The sequence below is a fragment of the Lepisosteus platostomus genome, chromosome 10 (genome assembly GCF_059453375.1).
Source record: "Lepisosteus platostomus isolate fLepPlt1 chromosome 10, fLepPlt1.hap1, whole genome shotgun sequence".
Classification (NCBI taxonomy): Eukaryota; Metazoa; Chordata; class Actinopteri; order Semionotiformes; family Lepisosteidae; genus Lepisosteus; species Lepisosteus platostomus.
This window is the reverse complement of record NC_142620.1, coordinates 53,289,804-53,311,661: the sequence shown is the minus strand read 5'-3', so window position 1 is coordinate 53,311,661 and position 21,858 is coordinate 53,289,804. Positions and strand designations below refer to the sequence as shown.

At 43.1% G+C, this 21,858-nt stretch overlaps 1 protein-coding gene across 1 annotated transcript; it reads right to left on the bottom strand.

Moving 5' to 3' along the window:
• Positions 1-1,736: 1,736 nt before the first annotated feature.
• Positions 1,737-21,156, bottom strand: tm9sf5 (transmembrane 9 superfamily protein member 5). Its single transcript, XM_088597230.1, has 17 exons — positions 20,847-21,156; positions 19,431-19,498; positions 18,968-19,061; positions 18,363-18,490; positions 16,906-17,035; positions 16,227-16,354; positions 15,714-15,825; positions 15,508-15,587; positions 14,866-14,971; positions 14,634-14,766; positions 12,444-12,563; positions 12,035-12,092; positions 11,440-11,599; positions 10,721-10,872; positions 10,484-10,595; positions 9,950-10,121; positions 1,737-2,532 (listed from the first exon to the last, which is right to left on the bottom strand). Exons 1-17 carry the CDS (start codon positions 20,970-20,972, stop codon positions 2,465-2,467), a joined length of 1,947 nt encoding a protein of 648 aa, XP_088453356.1. The 5' UTR covers positions 20,973-21,156; the 3' UTR covers positions 1,737-2,464.
• Positions 21,157-21,858: the final 702 nt, after the last annotated feature.

The following is a 21,858-nucleotide window of genomic DNA, read 5'->3' as shown; positions in this document are numbered from 1 at the left end:
CTCTAGTCTAGTCTCCAGAAAGGTGAAAATCATAACATCACGTGAATGACTTCGCAATTCCTGCATCTGCCTTGGACTGTTATATCTCCCACTCCTCTTAGCACAAGTGCTGCACGTAATGCTGTTCTAAATGTGAACAGGAACCAAAACCAAACAGAAGGAAAGAAACCCCTGTTTTTGACAGCTAATGTCATTACTTCAGCTGCACTTTCATATTCATAGGATATGTTCTTGCAGAAGAGTGAGCTGAATACATCAGCCCATCTCTCAGTGTTGTTTACCAGAGAAAGGGAAAAAAGTCCAAGCAGTGACCCTTCTCATGGATCCAAGTCTGGTTGATAAAAGAAACCTTAGACTGTTAATTGTAGTTGTTTGGATATGAAGTGTTTGAATAGTTACGCTCTGCACCGTTTACAGTCTGAGCATATTAAGAAAATCTTCCGGCATGTGATTTGACAATTAGTGTATTAATACACACCCTGTATATACATACTAACCAGACACAGCAAATCAGATGTTAAAACCTCAAAACCCCGGAAGAGGTTATGATGTGCATGAAATGGGTTTTTACTTTGCCATATCATACCAGGCAAAGGGCTTTGTTTCAGTTGTGAAAACAGTGTAGACAATCAAAATGACCAGTTTAGGGAAAAGTAAAGGATAAGTAGTAATAGTACAATTCTCTACCTGTGCTGTAACAGATGGTTCATACTTATATATATAGTAACAAAGAGAAAAGTAATGACTAGTATGTTTTATATGCTATTTATTATCTAGAGGTTTATGTAAAATTTATATTGTGGATTTTTCATTTGATCATTTTCAGAATGGTTTCAAACTACTTCTGTACATTTTGTATTATGGAATAAAAACACGTGAAGTTCTTAAAACTCTTATTGTTCCAACAGCACCCAGAGGAGACAACAATAAATTCAATACAACATTAAATGTTTAAAAAGTACAGATCTGTGGTACCCTCTAAACATTAAAGCACATTAAAAATAAAAAAATGAGGAAGGCCAAAAAAAAAAAAACATCTTATGTGCCAAGACAACCGCTAGTAAACCTGCACCAGGGTGCGTGTGTGGGTCTGGTCCTTGCAGTCAAACACCAAAATCGGCCACAGCTGTGCTGTAGAAACAACTCGGGTCTCGACAAAACGAGAGGAAGGACAAAACAGGAGGACGATCAACCCCGAGCAAAATTTGCTGGACTACTCTGACCCATCCTGGGCTTAACATTTTTCATCCCGACATTGCAAACAAGGTTCGACCGCTCATTACAGAGCCTGCGGCTGGTTAGGTCTGATACTGCTAGATAAAGCAACAGGCAACGCTGAATATAGGTTATTTGGCTGTCTCTATCGTTAGGAGGACAAGAATACAGGAAATGGCAAAAGACAACCTCCCAGTTCAGCTGCTCGGCTATATAACAGGCCAGAAAGCAATCTCTAAGTGATCACGCCAGGTTGCCACAGAACAGCTGTCGTGAGAATATCTCTTCGTCTTTTCAGGGGTGGCTGCTTCACCAGGAGAGCGCTGCTTGACGAATCCCACGTGCCTGGGGAATCCTGGTCATCCCTAGGGATGTGACATGCCCCAGGCTCGGACCTGAGCCTTTTACCGGAGGAGTCTCTCGGCAGGGCCCCAAGGTTTAGTACTTTCCTGGGGAGTCAAACAAATGCTTAAAGAGCACAAGCAAACGGTTAACGACAGCACCATGCCACAAAAAGGATATGTCTTTGTAATCAAGGTTGTGCCATTTATTTCATATTAACCGAAGGACAGCAATAAAAATTCAATAAAAATAACGAGAAAAAGCAAACAGATATGAGACTGGGCACTGGCATAGTAAAGAAAAGAAGATATTAAAAAATTATACAGGGCACTATGTACAGGTATTCAATGCTACTCCTCTCACTCCCGACAGAAGACAGAAAAGACACTGGAAAAAAAAAATCACATTTTAATTGACAATACCCGAGTACGCAGACATTCTTTGTGTATGAATCCAAGGAAAGATTTTTTTTTTTTGCAAGTCAACTACAGTAGGTGCAATAATTATAATAGTAGCTTAAAGATTTTCAGGGCTTCTGATAAAATAAGTTGAAGAACGCATGGTCCTAAACGCACTGTACAAATATGTACTTCCACTCAAAGCATCTTGCAAAACAAGGAGTCTCTTCCCCTTATGTCATCTTTGGAGTCAACATGAGCAGGCAACACCAGTTTAAGGTGCAAGACAGACAATCGAAAATAAAAATATTAATATGAAGATAAAAAAAAATTTACATTTTTCAACAAACAAGTCAACAGACTTCTTTACAGAAGTATCTTAAATACAGGATGTTTTCAGACGAACTCCACGAGGTGCTATACAGACATTTTGCTCCTGGAAGAGAGTGCGCTGGCCTCCTCCCGGCCTCCCAGCGACAGGCAGAGGCAGAGGCAGAGGCTCAGACCCTTCAGTCCACCTTCACCACGCTGTAGATCTTATTCACAAACCAGAAACAGGCGAAAAAGCCAATGGTACCTGAGAAGGAAAAAAAAAAGGACAAGGATTACACGCGGGCTGGAAAACGGCTTTGGAGAAACCGGATTCGCCCACGTTCCCCTCGGAACGGCTGAGGGACGCTGGATGCACGTGTCCACACAGCGCTGAAAAACTGCTGCCCTCTTCTTATTCTCTTGCGTCTCTTCGGGGGCACTGTTCCCGGTCTTCCTCTACACTTTCATGGCCCTCTGCTTTAGGGACTTCCAGATAAAAACAATCGTCGGGCTCGCGCTCCTAAAACCACGAACGGTCAAGCCTTCCAACAAAATAAAAAGGAACAGCAGAACAATACAGGCCGAGACCACGAGTTTAATTCAGTCACAAAAAACACGAGCTACGGGCTAATTCAGGGCTGGCAGGAACCGTCGACGCAGACACCCCCAGCTGTCCTCATTTAACACTACACGCCGACACAAAATAATACACGTTAACTATACGGAGAAGAGAAATAAATGTAACTGGTGAAAAGCGGGGGAGAAAAGCACTCATTCTTCCACCCAAGGGGAGCGTGTGGTCTCACTGCCCCAGGGAACCCCACTGGAAGTCCGACAGGAATCCCAGTGCGGAGCACTTTGATCCGTTTCGGGAATTACAACATGAAGCAGTGCAAGCTGAGCGACAGGCAAAGTCATCCTCCACCTTCACATCCAGACAAGCTTAGTCAGAACAAGGCGGCAAGCACAATACACCCTGAACCGGAGTATTTCTGCGTTTGTATTTCTGTACTTGTGAGGACCTGCCACTGACTCTCATTCCTCTTCAATGTATTATTCTCAGCCCTGCCTTAATGAGATTCCACAGGGGGCGGTATCAAACCCCAAAACGTACAGCTCGGGTTCTTTCCAATTTGAAACAAAGGGTCACTCGTAATTTTTGTAATCATTTGCAGAGCGGGAGGAACGTCCCTGCAGCGTCTCCCATAAGTTACTACCTTTGTGGGGACTAAGCCCGTCACTTGCTCGATAAGAAAGATGCTGAAACTTCACCGTTGTGGTTCTATGCTTCTGAGGACCTGCTATCGATCCTGTTCTATCACTTATTATTCTCTGTTCCACCAAAATTAAAACTTGACTTCGGGGGGGGGGGGGGCACTTTTAGATCTTAAAGATGAAGCTATCTGGTTTATGAAGAAGCGGCATTCGCTATCGTTACAAAGCCATTTTCTTTGGAAAAGCTCAAATGTTGCTTTGGGATATACCTGAACATTACACCCAGGAAGGACCTTTGAATTAATTTAATAATTTTCAAGGAGCCTTAAGCACAGAGGAGCGAGAAAGCTATGATGTGGTGTATGGTTATGTGTTAAAAGGGTGGACACCGGCATCATCATAACTGCAAAACTGAGAAGCAGCTCTTTGGAATAGCATGGTATGTTTTAAGCGACAGCTTCGAGGTGATTTTGTTTTTCTACAAAATTAAATGACGAAAGAAGGCAGATTTTTCCTTACCGCTTCATACTGCACTTTTCTATGCATTTCACAATGCTATTCTAGAACCTAGATAAACATGCTAATGTGGAATAATGTAGATTACCATCTTTACAGTAAAGGAACAGTTTAGAAATGAATGCATCGTCTTAAGAGTTTCACCCAGCCACACAACAGGCCGTTTGGATCAAAGAAGAGGGGGAAAACAAAATAATTTTTTACATGCTATCATACACCAGTGAAAGAGAGATTCAGAACAGCTCGGTAATTCAGAATGCACTGCAAAAGACAATTTGCATCATCATTCTAACAAATATACGTCTTTATGAAACTGAACAGAATGATGCAAATATCAAAAATAACGAAATTTTGTCGTCTAACATCTGTTGCTCTATGGAAGCCATCAGATGCACGATGCAGACCAAATGCACGAAGTGGGTACGAATTCACAAACCAGAAAGGAAAAAGAAATATAAAAAAAAATATTTGGCACCAACGTAATAACAGCTGTTATATATATATTTTTTAATTCAACATCGGCTAATTTATGGAAAGATTGCAGCGTGACAATTTGCCATTTTCTTTGCTTTTGTAGCTCGCAAAAAAAGCAATGCACACATCAAGATATTCCTGAAAAAAAAGCATCATATTAAAAAATATATAATACCTATCCACAATGGGGGCCTGCATCCCCTGCTCTATTTATCCCAGCAAGGGGTTTCAATACAATGGGACAGAATTGCCATAGTGGTCCTGCCATTCAAATGCACTTTGTGCTTTCATTCTTAACAAAGTGCACCTGTTCCTAAATTAGAGTCATCAATGTGATGGCTGACTAAAGCATAAATTCAAATCATTTAACCTCTGAATCCCTTTTTGTCCCCTTAGGACTTACAGAATAAATATTAACATTTGTGCCTTTTTATCTACTGGAACACAGCCATTGGTCCCCGGAGTTCTGTTCTAATAAAGTTCCGCCGAGCAGATGTCCATATCTGTTCAAAACCCGGGGTTCGAGCAGAACAGAGCAGTGAAAGTGAATACTGTCACTGGTCAGTGACACACTCCCGCAGGCTGTCTCACTGAAAATACTCTACGGCATTCCCACTGTGATATGCTCCTAACGGGCCATTCAAAATCCTGTTTTCACATGCATTAGGTGACGGATAGAAAGGGGATACTTTATTTTCTATACAAATCACAGGAAAAATAGTTTGCGCATGTTTGCTCAATTTAATTTTTTGCGGCCATAAATAAAACTATTTTTTTTCCCCAAAGGGAAAAAGCGCCACACTGCTCATCAATTTCAGCCTCAGTGAACAACCTGAACCATTCACTGGCTCACATCTTTATATTTCAAGTGCCAGCACAGAGAAGTTGCCATAACAGCGGTACTCAGGGCTCCAGATGAATCCATTATAACCCGTGGCAACAAAAAGTAGTGCTTCCTGAAATGGTTTTTGAAGCTGGAGAAGCAGAAGCTTAGGAGCTGAATCAAACCTTTTCAAGTGGTCTTATATTAGCACCTCCTTTGAAGTTCATGTGCAAAGGAAAAAAAAAACAGATTACCTCTAAACCTCTGACTGAATATCTTGTTTTTCCTGAAATAGTTCTGTTTACATACAGCAGCTTCTTCATTCGTTTCCTGTTTGTGATCAGCAGGGTCTTGGGGCTCAGAGGTAGAATTAGTTAGGACAAGGAAAGGAGGACCAATCGGTAAAATGTGGGAGAACAAAGCTTCAGGATGTTCAAATTTGAAAGCACAGACACTCAGGCAGCCTTTAACTTTAACAGCCATAGCACACATTGGTTTAACATCATGTAAGAATGCAATACTCTAGGAAAGATGCGACGTCTTCCGACTAAAGAGCATTTTCAAATTCTTGGCTGAGGTGCCAGGAGAATTAAAAAGTGCCACTGGAAGGCCACGGTCCTCTTCACTTCTCACTGAAGACAAATCCACATGAACCTCCAGTCTTGTCTGAGAGTCTGCACACAGCTGCGGTGACTCACGATCACCAGCAACACATTCAACTGCTTCTAAAAATACAGACTTGTCCATAATTATTTTTGCTTTGCAGATAATTAAAACTGCTTCTGAGTTTTGCATCACACATGACAACCAACTATACCATCTGGATGCAGGAATTCATATGTAAAAGGAGCAGGCGTCTTTAAAAAAAAAGCTTTTACATGCGTGAGCTGCATAAAAGGTTCTGTGCATAAATGATTTAAATTTAGTATCCACAGTTTTTTCTTCTTCTTTGTTTATATCACAGTGGGCATGTAACAGACATTCACGCAAGCCATTTAGGGACAACTGAAATAAAAATAGGACGCTCCCATATAGCCCTTCAAGTGTGTCAGAGAAGGGTCCAAGCCAAAAACTGATTTTTTCTTTTTACTTTGCAGCAGGGAAGTAACCTCTGTGTTTCTTCAAAGGTCACAGACATACTGAAAGCTCTCTACTCAAACCTCTACAACCAAACTAACATTTGACAGATTGATTAATAAGATGAATACGACCTATTTTAATTTTTTAAAAAAATGTCAAGCTGTAGCAAACAACCAGCTTAAAAAAGTAAGGCAAAAACACAGCTTAAACTCTTGTGCATTACCAGGAACAGGACAGGCAGTTAGCATGTCATTACAATGGCGATGGTGGTAAGGTGGTGAGATCTCTGGACTCCTGGGTACAGATCCTAGGCAGAGACACACTGCCATGTCCTTGAGCAAGACCACTCCAGCACAGCTGTATCAGTGCTGGTCAAATGTATATGTAAAACAAACAGGGAAATGTAACTTCCGTAAAAAGCTTTGCATACAAGCGTGAACAGCCCTGAGCCTGCAACGCCAGGTACAATCTCACCTGTGCCTCAAAGGTTAAGTAAAATAGCCTTTGGGAGGCTAGATATGCTGAACAGGAAAACCCTGATTTAACAGACAAACTATTATAATGAAGATGATTAACGAGCGCAGCAGTGCACATCAGCAACACAAAACCACCACGGGGCACTTATAACCAGATTGCTGAGTTAGAGACCCATAACGACTAGACTGCATTCAGGGTCTTATTACTATTGTTCATTTACTCTGTAATCTGATTTTATATTATGCCAAACAATAAAGTCTCTATTCAATGCAAAAAAAAAACAGACTAGCTTGTCCTGAAAAATAGGTTCCATTAAAATGAACAAAAAGGTAAGGTCTGGTCTCAAAGGAGTTGACAAAACTAGCTCCCTTGGCACTGGGGTGCTGTCCAGAATGGGGTAAAAAGTGAAGCAGAGTTTCCAGAGCAGATATACTGAAAGAAGGTGGACACACAAGCTGCCTTTTTCCCCCCCAACGGGAACCGCAGTTCTTATGTGCCCTTAGCTTGATAAAAACAACATCTGAAAATACCTGACAACAGACAAAATCCCTACATTTCTCTGTGAGGTTCTCACGTTTGCTAAAACTCCGATATTCCCTTTGAACTGTACATGCCTGCTGAAGAAAGTGAAGAAAGTTCAGTTTTGCACATGCAAAATACAAAATGGGGTAAAATTCCACCTATCTTGTCTGAAATAGCGTAAACCACTGACAGCCTTAATCTACCAAATGTAAAAAACAAGATGGAAGGACATTTTAAACTAATAACAAAAAAGCACTTTTTTTACACAGAACAGTTGTGGAGGGATCTGGAGCAAGCTACCGACTTATTTTGTTGAAAGTTGATACCTTGGCTGTTGTTACAGCTGGAAGAGATGCTCAAACCAAATAGCTACCACTAATCAAACACCCTGCGTGGGCAAAAAAGCCTTCTTTCGTTGATAACCTTTCTTAAATTCTTATGAATCGTATGGAACACAGAACAGACATACAGCAATACAGCCAAGTGACAGACTGCTACAACAGAATTTACCATTTGGAAATGTTACAAGACTGACTGATTCATTTTAATCATTTAATTGTGTTAGGTCTGGTTCAGTGTTGCCAACATGTCCTGATTAATACAATAAAAAACCCGCACTACAACAATCACACAAAATGTTGCCTTCACTGGTGTGTGGATTTTCCTGTTATGATACGTCAGTCAGCTGAATTACAGCACATCAGAATACAGCCAGCATCTGCTGGAGCTGAATTGAGCTGGCAGTCTAAGGCAATAGTTAACAGGATATACTGTCCAGTAAAAACAACAAAGGAACAATAAGGAAACGGTTAGCTTTTGACATAAAACACAGGCTTCTCAAGCTCCATCAAATAAGCTAATGTTGCATATAACCAACAAAATGCAAATTCTGACAGGTTCATATCTGAACCCTACACACAGAACTACTGATGACTCTCATGGCTGCAACCCAGCACCAACAGACACCTGCAACTCTGGTCTCTTCTGTAATTCCAATAGTGCTTTTACACAAATATCAGAAGGTTTGCAATTGGAAGAGAATGTTTACCAGGATATTCTCAATAAAATTATCCAGGATATACACTAATGAGAAATCCTACACATCTAGAGGTTAGCATTTGGACTGTGTATTTGAGCAAAGATAGTTGTATAACTTCACACGAGGAAACTCATTGCTCAGGAAGGTCATAATAGCAGGAGATCCAGAATCATTTTAAAAAATGATGCAACTGTGTGAAGCACTGCCAATTTCCCCTAAACTCAATTCCCCTATAGAAAATCAGAGCCAAATACTCCAGGGGATTTTACCATAATCCGTCAGAAACAAAATAATAACAGTGGCTGATTAAAGATGGCATAAAGCTGGCTTTTAATGGTACAACTTGTGGGAAGAGAAAGATAAACTATCTTTCTCTTTCCACTCAGTGCAAGGTTACCTTAGCACCAGAACCACTGATAAGCCTTGATTTGTTTCAGCCACAGAGCTGAAAGTGATAGCATGAGATAGCTAAAGGAAGGAGGCATTAATATTATTTTCATCACATCCGTCCCAGGGTTTCCTTCAGGAAAAAGTTTATGCCAGTTGGTCCTCTCCCTCCCTACCTAGCTAACAACTAGATTACTGTACTACCTTGTGAGCTAACTAGCTATGTTATTATTGTAATACTGTAACTACACTACAGTACTCATTCAGCTGTGAGGAAACCCAGCACTTTTTGTTGATTATGAACATAGCTCTCAGGGATCCACAACCCCCATGCACGATATTTTTCACCGAAAACTACAATACCGCTTGTACTGATGGGTTATTTTATTCATGTACAGTTTAACACACTGGTTAATTAATGGAATCGTGAGACTCCATAATGATTTTTAAATTTTGCATTCATTAGATCATTTGCAGACCAAGACGTGAGACTGAGATTCGGTCCAAATGTATGAGACTTGAGATTAATGTGATCATGTATCACTGGCTGGCAAATGCTCCTGTAGTGTATTACTACAGAACAGTATTTCAATATGGATTCTTTTGTACATTTTGTCGGCGTTCAGGCATTTGTTTGGCCCGTCTGGCCTGTTTACTTGTATTCTTTTGTTGTTTTCTTTATCTACATGGGTGCCCTGAGAACTGCAGCTTTGGAACACGCCCAACACAGCCCAGGGAAACAACCAAAGTCTGTGTGTCCGGTCACATTCCACCAATTATCTAACAAGACGAGTCTTGGATATAAAAAGTAAGCAAACAACAATCAGTGCCTGAACAAAAGCGCAGGGACAGCAATAGCAATTACACGCGATGCCAATGGCAGCTTTGCGCAAAAGAAAAATGGAGGAGTTAATAACTGCCTTGACAAGCGTTCGCACTGTATTGTGTCACAGGGTTAGTGTGGCCAAACAAGGCCCTTCACTGTCAGATTCTGCCCTATGCTACTTCCTGTTGCGAGAATACACAAGCTTGGATGTTGCGGGACAACCACTATCTCCGATCGCTTAAGTCTTGCCGACTCTTTAATTAGCACAGAGGTCAGCAGTGAAACAGGAGGGAGGGGGAGCCTGCCCAGGCAGGCGTGCTCACCTGTGAAGAGAAAGAATATGAGCACCATGATCATGGTGTAGCCGAAGTAGAGGATGGTGCTGGCTGCTCCCGTGATCTGCAGTTTGGAGAAGAAGTAATGGACCGCATAGACAAACAGGTACACTGCCGTGAAGCCAGAGGTCAGGAATGACCGCCACCACCAGTGGTAGTCCTAAAGAAGAGGGAAGAATAAAAAGAAGATTAGAATATTAACCCTGGAGGGAACTAGCGAGTTCATCAGGCCTTCAAGATATTTTAGCGGTTTTGGAGAAAATGGAGCAGAACGCCAGTTCAACAGCACCATTGCTCACCTTCGTGAGTTTTCAGCAAGAGATACGGGCGTTAGCGTGACCCAGCATGACCAACAGAAGGGATGTTCGAACAATATTAATTCAGCCCTCGTTAAAAGGGCACTAATTCTTTAGCAGGAATCCTCCAAGCCAGACGCTGAAGCGAAGCAACGCAACACTAAACGCAGGCTCATGACGTCATCAGCCCCTCCCCAGCACAGGGACCCCAGCGCCACGCTCCTACCTCTGCGCACAGATGGAAGTAGCACAGCAGGATGGTGGCCTCAGAGCAGGTGATGAGAAGTATGATGAAGACCAGGAAGAGGAACCCAAACATGTAGTACATCTGGTGGGACCTGCAGACCGGAAGACAAGAAGAGGGCTTTAACTCCACGATCACAGCACACACAATCATAAATCCCACTCCACCCTACCACGGAGAAAATGCAGAACAAGAGCTGAAAACTGTAAAACTAGTCACCAGATGCTGTTCAGGATGAAGAACAGCTGAATGAAAATACAGCCGAAAGGCAGGATTCCACCCATGACGATGCCCGGCAGCGGTTTGGTGAAAAATGACTGTTCTGGAATCTGGCGAGGAATCTGGTTTGTACGCACTGGATGCTCAATAGCCTGAAAATTAAATACAGGACAAAAAGGACAGAAAAGGTAATAATTGCATTATTGTTACGTTACTGCTGTAGTACCATTTTGTCAGAAAATAACGTACCATACTGAAGTCAATGGAAATGACAAAACTGTGGAAATTAATTAATTCTATTTAATTGTCAGTGGTAAAATTAAATTAGGCTGAGAAGTACTCAACTAATTCAAGTTCCAAAATGGGGGATTTTTTAACCATGTTCTTTGAATGAGCTACTGTACATCAATATGGAAATGGTAACGTGCATTGCTCACCATTCACTACAGTATATCATTTACAGAATTCTGCATAAAATTGCACTCTTCTCTTGTTCAGCTTTGCAAATTATTAAGGTCAATGTATTTTAATTCCAGTTTTCGGTCTCAAAAATGAATTCACACAAACGTATCAAACGGTTCAGTTTCCCAATTCAAACAAAATGTTGCACCTGCTCAGAAAGTATTGTTTCTTTGTCGTAAACACTCGGTAAAAGATGAAACAAAAGAAATATAGAGACACAAAAATTAAACCAGTCAATCCAGAAGGGTGGAACTTACCCTCTTTTTAAATCCAAAGTAGGCCCCTATGAAGGTCAGAGGCACAGAAATCCCAAACCACATGGCCAAAATAGCCACCAGAGTGCCGAAAGGAATCGCAGCCGATGACCCTTCCACCCACAGAATCAAATTCATGATGAAGAAATCGGCAAACACAATCCTAAACAAACAGGAAGTGGTGAGGTCACCATGCTGACAGAGGCCTGACAATGGCAACAGGTCACGGGCATTTCTTTATTCACCCACTTCTCCCCCCAGTAACAAAACATTAATAACCACCTCATCTTCCTTGTTTTTGAGTGAACATTGGTTTTTTTTTTAATTAAGAAACCTGCAAAAATAGTTGTAAAACATAAAGAGGAAACAGATAAGAAACAATCCGTATGTCCATATGTAATCATTTTCTAATACTGTTCTGTGCAAATGTAGCCTGTGTTAAATATTTTTGTCATGTGAATGTAATATGGGTCTATCTTTCTCTAAAAAAATAAAATAATCTGTTCTTGAAGGTCGTGCTTGGAACAGGGGTCATTTCCATAGCAACAGAGCAGCTCAGAAGGGTCAGTGTGGAAGTGGCAGAAGAACAGGAGCCTACCCAGGACACAGGAGCGCCGTCAGCAGCACGTTGGTCTTCCACTTCTCGCCTCCAAACGCTGGTGAAAAGAAGACGCACAATCTGTCTAAATTCCAAAACTATTCCCATTTTCCAAGATCGATTACAGAAAGGCGTTTATTATCGAGTTCGATGCCGCCAACGTGCTTCTTGTGGTTTTCACTTAAGACAACCTGAGAACCGTGTTTTGCCGAACCGTCGTTTAAAGAAGCGGTCACAGAAATCAAAATGAAACTGAGATTTACTGCAACGAGACAGCTTAATATTAGAAAGACAAGATACCATATCCGTCCAGTTAACACTTGATAGACATTTCCAACTATCTGAACTGGGCTTAAAATGGTGCAGATGTGCAGTTATGAAGCTGGGATCCCAGCCGATGAGCACTTACTTTTATACATGCGGGCAGACACATAGCCTGCTGGCGTTCCCAGAAGCACCCACAGGACCACAGCACAAGTCATCAGAGCTCCCCGATTAGCAGGGGACAGGAAGCCCAAACACGCCAAAACTGTGGGCAGAAATAAAGAACAGGGGAAAGGGTTATGTTTTAAATTTAAAGATCCATTGGCCTTTACCACTTATGGCCTCCTAATAATCCCCATCTCTGAATTGGCTTCATCACTCTGCTCTTCACCCCACCGAGAGCTGGTGTGTGGGTAGTGTACTGCTGCACTATGGCTGCCGTCGCATCATCCAGGTGGGGCTGCACACTGGTGCAGGGGAGTCTCCATTACCTGTAAAGCGCTTTGAGTGGCGTGTCCAGAAAAGTGCTATGTATGTGCAAGGAATTATTATTATTATTATTATTGGTGCAAAAAGAAGTGTGCAACTTTTCATCTCTAAAAAGATTTTCAGCACACAGAGATATGTTGATATGATATGAATATGGTAATATTAACTTCACCAGAAAAATTGCCTTTTTTTATACAAAAGAGACAAAAAAAAGAGCACATTGTTACGGCACACTTAATTCAGTAGCGACTGCATTGATTTTTCATTCATCGGCAAATGCAAAAAAAGTAATTCCAGCTTCATAAATAATTTAAAAGATTCTGAACTATCATGCGTTTGAAATCGATTTTTGGAGAGGCGGCCAACTGCAAGTTAACACTTTTGTGGAAAGGACGGGTTGCAGGAGAATAAAATTTCAGACAAAAGGGTAAAAAAAGATCTGAGCACTAAATATACTGTGCCAGCTAAGGAATCTAAAATGAAGCTGTTAATGAACAACTTTACATGTGATAGAAACATCAGATACACAAAACCAACTGGGACTGCTAGGCATGCAGGCTTATAACCTCACAGCAGGATGCCCGCTGGGCTATCAAAAGAAAAAGAGAAGCTTAATTTTAGACTCTGCTGATAAGGGAATTAACTGTCTTTCAAATGCAAACTCTGCAGCCGGGGAAACAAGAGAAATTAATTCATCATATAGAAAGGTGGGAGGCAGAGGGATAGCTCTTTGTATATACCGTATTTAGAAGCGCGTCAGAAACAGCTAACGAACACAATACATCTGAAGCTCAAAACAAGTTTCTCCACTAATTACTGATTACTGGGATTCCCCCTGATGCATATCTTCTGGATATGGACGGTTACCCAGGCAGACCAGATTACATCTACTTGACTGTCTGCGCAGAACAGACAAACACGCTTCTCTCCAGATAATAATAATAATAATAATAATAATATTAATAATTGCTTACACTTACATAGCACTTTTCTGGACACTCCCCTCAAAGCTCTTTACAGGTAATGGGGACTCCCCTCCACCACCAGTGTGTTGCCCCCACCTGGATGATATGACGGCAGCCAGAGTGCGCCAGAACGCTCACCACACACTAGCTCTCAGTGGGGAGGAGAGCAGAGTGATGAAGCCAGTTCAGAGATGGGGATTATTAGGAGGCCATGATTGGTAAGGGCCAATGGGAAATTTGGCCAGGACGCCGGGGTTACACCCCTACTCTTTTCGAGAAACGCCCTGGGATTTTTAAGGACCACAGAGAGTCAGGACCTCGGTATTACGTCTCATCCGGAGGACGGATGTTCTCAAACCCGTCAAGCTCGATTTCTACTAAGAGCTCAGTAGCTGTTCTTTGCCCCCCCTTATGTTTCCTGGAGAAACAAAGTGCTTGCAGGGCAAAACATCTGTACTGCTTCAATCAAGCGTCACTGCTCTTTCGCAGAAGCCTCACACTTTTTCAGTGTAACACTGTAAACCTACGGCCGCTGGACACTTCCAAACACGGACGAGCAGTGCAGCGCCGTTTTCTTTCATTGAAACGCCGGGTTTTACGCACTATTATTTCGCTGATGCTCAGAGGCTGTACCTTCACTGCAACTGTAAAATAATTTGCCAAAATGACATGTGATGACCCTAGAAGGTTAAAAGAGCGCAGCAGGTAGCTGCCTGAAAAACGGAGATCTCCTAAGTGCAAACTGAACACTTCAAAGTCACAGCCTGGGGCAATGCTGACTATGCTGAACACCTGAGGGATTTTCTGCGACTGGCTGCTGTTGTGTAACAGGTGCCGCACTGGCGTGCAGGGATCTGTGGCTCCGCAGCCAGCTGACTCACAGAGCGTGATGAAAGTCATGATGAAGATCTGCGTCCCTTGGCCGAGGAAGACGGACAGCAGCATGCCCTTCCTGGGGGGCCTGAAGACGTCCCCGTGCACCTGCTTCCACCCAGACTCCTCCTGTGCCTCCTCCTGCAGGCAGACAGTGCAATCACTTCCTGCACAGACCTAGGATTAGCAAATCGCCCTGTCTGACAGCTGGGGCTGACAGCTAATGCAAACTGGCTGTACCTGGTCAACCTGGTTGTATCTGGCAATGTCCTTATGAAGGGTACGCAGCATGATCATCGCCACCATGCCAGAGAGGAAGAGGACAATAACCAGAGAATTCATGATGCTGCAGGCAGGGAGAGAAAATGATTGGGAAGGGGGGAAGAAAAAAAAAAATCAAACGCATTATTCACTGTATCATTACTGGCTGGAGAAGAGGTCACAGGAAAGAAACGTTAAATAGAACGTGTTCACCCTTGTCTCTTTACATTTCCTGCAGTTACACAGGATGAAAAATGCTTACAGTGAATGTCTTTTATATTCCCACTGTTCCTTACCACACCATATTCCATGTTCAAAACGAGTGCCCTATCAAAAAGTAAAGTACAAAAAAAAAAACATATTCCAAATGTTAGGAGCCCTGTTTCTGCTCATTCACCAAGTCCATGTGGTAATGACAGATTGATATTTAATTCTCAGTTGGAGAATATAAGTTATTTTATGAGTGGTCCTGCAGTACAATAAACGAATTAGACCTGCTGTCTGCCTACAGATTGTGCGCAGTGGATAATCAGATCCCAAGTATATAAGATACCAGTCAGAAAAATCGGCACATACAGAGTGATTGTGTGCTACAGTACTGGAGCTGATGACAGAACCTACCTGAACCACTGAATATTGGTGTGAGGCATGGACACCAAAATGTAGTCCCACCGGGATGCCCATTTGATACTGTTATCTTTCTATAGTTAGGAATAAAAAAAGGGTCAATTCAGCTTACTCTGGGAATACACAGACACCCACATGCACTACAATATCTGGATACTTGGTGGGTTCATTTTGTCATGGTTAAGAAGGTATTTACTTACAACAAAAGTGACAGAGTAAGTGTAGACTAGGTTCAGCTTGCTGTTGAAGTCCCCAGGTATCTCCATAGGCTGACTGTTACAGTCCGGCTCGTTTTCATTGGGGTGCGTGTAACTGAGAAGGAGAATAGAAATACTCTTACCGATTTTGCCTTCATTTAAAAAAAAAAAAAGAAATATAACCCAGTATGCATGATTGAAAAACAACAACTTCATAATCGGCTGCCGTAATATTAGCAAAAATGAAACAGCCCTTCATTCCAACCAGAAAGGGGGGCTCTGCGAGATGTGTGACTTATGCCCTCTGCTGGTGAAATATGAAATAACACTTGAAGGCTCTACTTGTCCTGTTTAGATAGATAGATACTTTATTGATCCCGTGACGGAAATTGCAGAAAACAAAACAGTGTTTGAAAACACACATGCATTTGCTGTTCCTCCTTGGGCCTTATTTAAAACTCAAGGGGGGTGGAAAGACGACAATCTCGGCGGTCAGCCCCTGCTGGGGTGAAATACCTCATGGGCTCCAGCTTGGCCCCCACCAGCCTCGCTCCCTTCCAGCCCTCGTTCTCCCCGCTGTGGTACGTGATGGTAATGTCCACGTGGTTGAAGAGGTAGAAAGTATTCTTCTTATTGAACTTGGACTGCAAAGGCACACAAGGCAAAACGCAAACGCGGGAAGGGTCAGAGGCAGTAGCAGGAAACGGGTCTGAAGGGGTCATTTCAGGGGCCGCCTTCCTCTCGAGATAAAGCTCGACGTATTCCCTAAACAACACCGCAGGTCTGAGAGTCACTTTAATTTTCATGATGGAAACCTCCTACCCGCAAAAAAATACCCCACGCGGGGCAGCAAAGATTACTAGGTAGTTTTCAAGGCACCCACATTCCTAACGGGCACAGACTTCCTCGCCACGAGGGCGGGAGTTTGCTACACTTCGGTTTTCGGCGGTTTGTAAGAGGGGAATTAAAGGGGCGGCACCTGATCAATCAGCACCTGTATCGCGCAACAGCCTGACTAGTGCGGCCCCCGAGCGATTGCCTCCGGCCGAACTAATCAAGGGCAACGGAAAGACTGAAGAAGAGCCCCAGAGATGATAGAGAAGCGGCGAGAGAATTTCTTTGACGTGATATTAAACTAAACTCACAGCGGACAGACGTCCAGTACTTTGGACCCACAGAAGTCAGAAAAACTCACATTGATTACGCAGGCGTCCTTAGCTCGACCATTAGCCGTGACAAAGCAACCAATGGGGAAGCCGGGATTGCAGTACTTATGACCATCCTCGACATCATAACACCAGGTCACAGGCATGTTGTCAATGATCCTGAAATAAACACAACCGGCTTTAGGACCACACGACGCAACATTTCGGCAAACCAAGAAAAAGAGGGCAATAAACAAGACCGAGCGTCTCCAGAGATCCAAAGGGCAGACTTCTAGACAAGGAAAGGGAAGTGGTGGAAGAATTAATTGAATATTTTTTACCAGCTAACACAACTCTTCTGATCACTCCCATTGCCATGGGTCATGCCCACTGACTTCACGGGCACAGGATGGGTACTACAACACCCATAAAGCAGGCAACACCACCAAACCGAAAAACAGCATGGGAAAGGTTAGAGGAAAACAAATAAATTCGGGCTGGAGGCTCTTCTGAATGGCAACAGGATTCTGTGGGTTAGTCAAGATGGATTTAGAAGTATCCCCAGCACAATGGGAAGGTGTATTTATAACTGAGAACAGGAGGCGATTATTTACATAAGGCGTACTCCAGCAGTCGTTTCAGAGCTAAAACGCCTTCAATGAATGGCTGGGTGATGAGTAAGATGAGCCAAATGACTGGCTTTATCCGTCCATCTTCTAACATCTTCTAACAGTACGGGGTTGTGGGAGAGCCAGGGCCTATCCCAGCAAGCAATGGGCACAAGGCAGGGTACACCCTGGATGGGACACCAGTTAATCGCAGGGCACAGTCAGACACAAACACGCACACGCTCTGACCAGAGCCAATTTTCCCGGTCAATCCAGTTAACCAACCAGCACGTCTTTGGACAGCTGGAGGAAACTGGAGCACCCCGATGGATCCCATGTGAACACAGGGAGAACTTACAAACTCGATGCACACGGCACCCTGGGTCCGGAATTGAAATGAGAGCCCCAGTACCGCATCACAGCAATGCTAACCACTGCGACTATTAGGTTTTAGTTGCAGACATGTTCTCCTTTAAGTGAAACTATGGGATTACAACTTTAAATCAAAGTCGAATGAGTTCCGATTTTTAACCAGAGGCTCCAATTCGAGGCAGAGCACAATCAACGTGAGTTAAAGTTGTTTCCCCCTAGTTTTCCCCATGATTTCTATCTGGCTGTCCACTAGTGATATACATGCACGGATTGGAATGAATCTCTGTTAAACATTACGACTCTTTCTCAGGGTGGAAAGTGACCATTTTTTTAATTTATGTTAATGAAACAAACGTATGAGGAGTTTTGCCATCCAGCCAGTACAGGACTTTGCTAATGCTAATCTGTAACCTGCCCGACTGTCTAAGAGGAGGTGGATATCAAGATATCAAGCCCCAAAGGCACAGGGATACTCCAGAAGCAGGAAGAAACACCAGTCTACAGTATATCGTTTAAAAGCTACTCACCAGTGGTGCTGGTAGTTCAGCTGGATTCCCTTCTTGAGGAACGCCAGCCTCATCTTGTCGTCTGCTTTACTTGGATCATAGGACTTTGCGCACACCTTCTTGCATTTCTCGTTTTTCATGACTGTGAACTGCAGTTGAAAGAATCACAACATTCTTAAACTTCAGACAGACAGCAGTCCGTTTTCTTTAAAAGAGGTTTTTAAAAAGCTTAAAAAGAGGTTTTTAAGTACGCGTGCAGGTTCAAAGATAAGCACATCACTGTGTGGCCAGACAGGTCTGACCAAACTTGCTACGAGCTGGATTGTCTCTGGTGTCCTACTCAAAGTCCCACCTTTGGCAAATATGTTAGCTGAACTGAACAATGTGATGCATTAAAGGGCTTGGCATCCTGCATGCAAAAGAAAGAATGTAAAACTCCATGAGCCTGACAACACATTGGCTTCTTAGAGGTCAAATAATGTCAGTGACTGCATTTAACGACTTAGTAAAACTAAATCTGTAGATTCTATACTGAGTGCTTATCAGCACAAAAATCAACAGAGATCTTATTTAAACACAGGAAATATTCTGTTAGATCGCTAAGGTTTATCTGACATTACTGTTACCTTGTAAGGTGATGACTCGATTCTCTCTCCAAACAGCACCTGGCCGAGATTTTCAGAGGGACGCTTTTCGTCAGCATCTTGGCAGAAATCAAAACTTGAGGAAAATATTGGGGAGGAAAAAAAAAAATCAAAGAAAGGGAATATAAAATTAATTTTGCGACACTCGGAGAAGGCACCACAGCCGAAACGTTGCCTTTCTTCTCTTCTCTTTTCAGCGTGGAATAAACCTTTACTTGTTCCTTTGCAGCCTATGCAGGCTGACGCAGCCACATACTTGAACTATTAGATCTTGTACTGTGTTAAATGGTTAAATGACAACCATCCATTTCAAGGCCCATGTAATGATCTAATATGCACGCAACTTATGATATTCATCCAGTGTTAAAAAAACAAAAATGCTCTTTGAATGTAAAAGGTGGGGCAGAATTTTCCCCCCAAAAAAAGGAAAACGACGCATACTTACGCATCGTACTCATAAGGCAGTACCGATTCGACGGAGTCCAGCCGATTCACAAAGAGCTGAACTTCAGACTAGAATTAAAAACACAAAAGATAGCTTTACTGGAAGTCTGAACAGACTTTCAGCCCAGCTGGGTCAACTGGCTCAACTTTTCCACCATCCCAAAGACGGCACTTGCTGCACAGGAGACAGTCCCGCCTGGCAAGAAAGAACACTGACCGAAACGAACCGAAACATGAAAACAGGGAGAACGTGCAAACTCCACACAGGTAGGCACCCCAAGCTGCCATCGAACCCGGGACCCTGGACCTGAGAGATAGTGGTTGGACCACCAGAAACCTACACAGAGCTTGAACACACACACACACTGCAAGGACCAAAGATACCTGCAGCTCACACCTGTAGGTATGGGTTCTGCCCAAATTAAGTACTGCACACACGGGAGTTGTGATCAGTATTGGTGCAAGACTGCAACACGTGGTTTATGACCCTATATGACCACGACAGAAACGCAACAAAATCCTATCTAATGGTGGAGCCTTTTAGGAGAAGGAATCCAGAGAAAAAAGAGGGCCCAGTGTAAGACTACGTGCTACATAATTAGCCCGTAATGTGTATTTCTTACACATCGTGAAGTCCGGGTGACTTTTAATGAAGGGTCAGTCAGCGTTAAGCACAAACGGAAGAGCGCAATAGTGCGACGAGTTTGAGATGACCTATGCTCGTTCATAAATACATCTTCAGTGCCCATCACACGTTCATCATGAGATTTACATATGGATATTGTTTTAAATCCCCACATGAAAATCAGCGGCTGCCAAGCAGTCCGACTGAAAGTGAAGCCTGACTTTGCTGGCTCCCCACCCGGCTATAATTTTATAAAGCAGGTGTTTAGCGAGGCTGTCATTGCGACACATCGCAAACAACGTCGTCATAAACTCGTTAGACCACTCGAACGACCGTCGCTGAGAAGCGAGTAAAGCAAACGATATGCCACCACAGCTCAAAACAACTTCTCTCAGAGGATACAGGATCCGCTCACACCCAGTTGGTTAAAAAAAAAAACTCTTGCCGGGTTTTTTTTTTCTCGATTAAAGACGAGCGAAGCATCGCGACTTAAGCTATCCAGGAAAAAGCCAGATGAGCCTGTTTCACTAGTCCGTCCAGTCAAAGTACGGCAAAGCCTGGGAGAGAGGCGGGCCTGGAGACCGCTGTGCCCAATTATAGGGAATACACCATTAAATCCTAAAGTATTAAACTAGCAGGTTTAACCGAATGAACCACCGGTATCGACAAAGTGAATGTTTTCATTCAAAAAGACTGCTCCTACACACAGACCACAAATTACCGCAAGCGCTTGCGAGGGACAGAACCCCCCCCCCCACTACTACACACACACACAAATCAACTAATAATTACCTTGCAGTCTTGGGTCTTGTCCTCGGTCTGGCAGAAACTTACTGGCGCTAAACCAGGAAGATAAAAACTGTAGCAGGACTGCAGGGCTATCAACGTCAGTGCAATCAGAAATGCCGAGACCTTCATTCTCCTGCTGGGTCTGAGGTAAGGCGAAACTGGCGGTGCGCGCTTGTGGCTGTTTCCGTCCTTCTGAAGTGTTGATATCGGTTTTCAGCAGCAGCCGGAGAGCAGGGGAGATGGGTCCAGACGGGAGCCAGTGGTGCTGTAGGACTGTGGTTTGCTATGGGAGCTGACGTTGGAGGAAAGGCTGTCACACGCACAGCCCGCTGGGTAGCCCACCATAGACAGCAGGAATGTCTAGGTTGGCCGTTCGCGCACTCACTCGCCCATTCGGAGTTTTACTGCCACCTATCGTGCAGGCGTATGAAGTGCCACCTGCTGCATAGGTACTAAAATACACAACGGCGCAACTTTCAAATTAGCCGCGCAACAGAATCTGCATCGCAGCGTGGTCTTGTTTTTATATTGGAACAGGCGAACCCGAAATAAAAAAACAGAATATCTCCCGGAAAAGAGTACACACATTTTAACTTTGTGATCAATGATCAATCTACACATCTCTTCCTGCTAAGTTAGGTATATTGTGATTTTTGTGAGCTCGCAGAAAATACATTTCTTATAATAATAATTGCTTACACTTATATAGCCCTTTTCTGGACACTCCACACAGAGCGCTTTACAGGTAATGGGGACTCCCCTCCACCAGTGTGTAACATCCACCTGGATGATGGTGTTCTTGCCAGCAACTACTGCTGCACGCCGTATTGTTGTGCGTTTGATAAATAAACTTTGATTTGATTTGATTTTGATTTGTATGTAACACACACTCTGACACATTTTAATCAAAGCATTGCAGTTTTCCTAACCCTAACTGTGCCGAAACTCCAGATCTAACCTTAATGTTCAAATAACATTTAAATCTTCCATTTAAAATAAAAAAACACTACTGTAA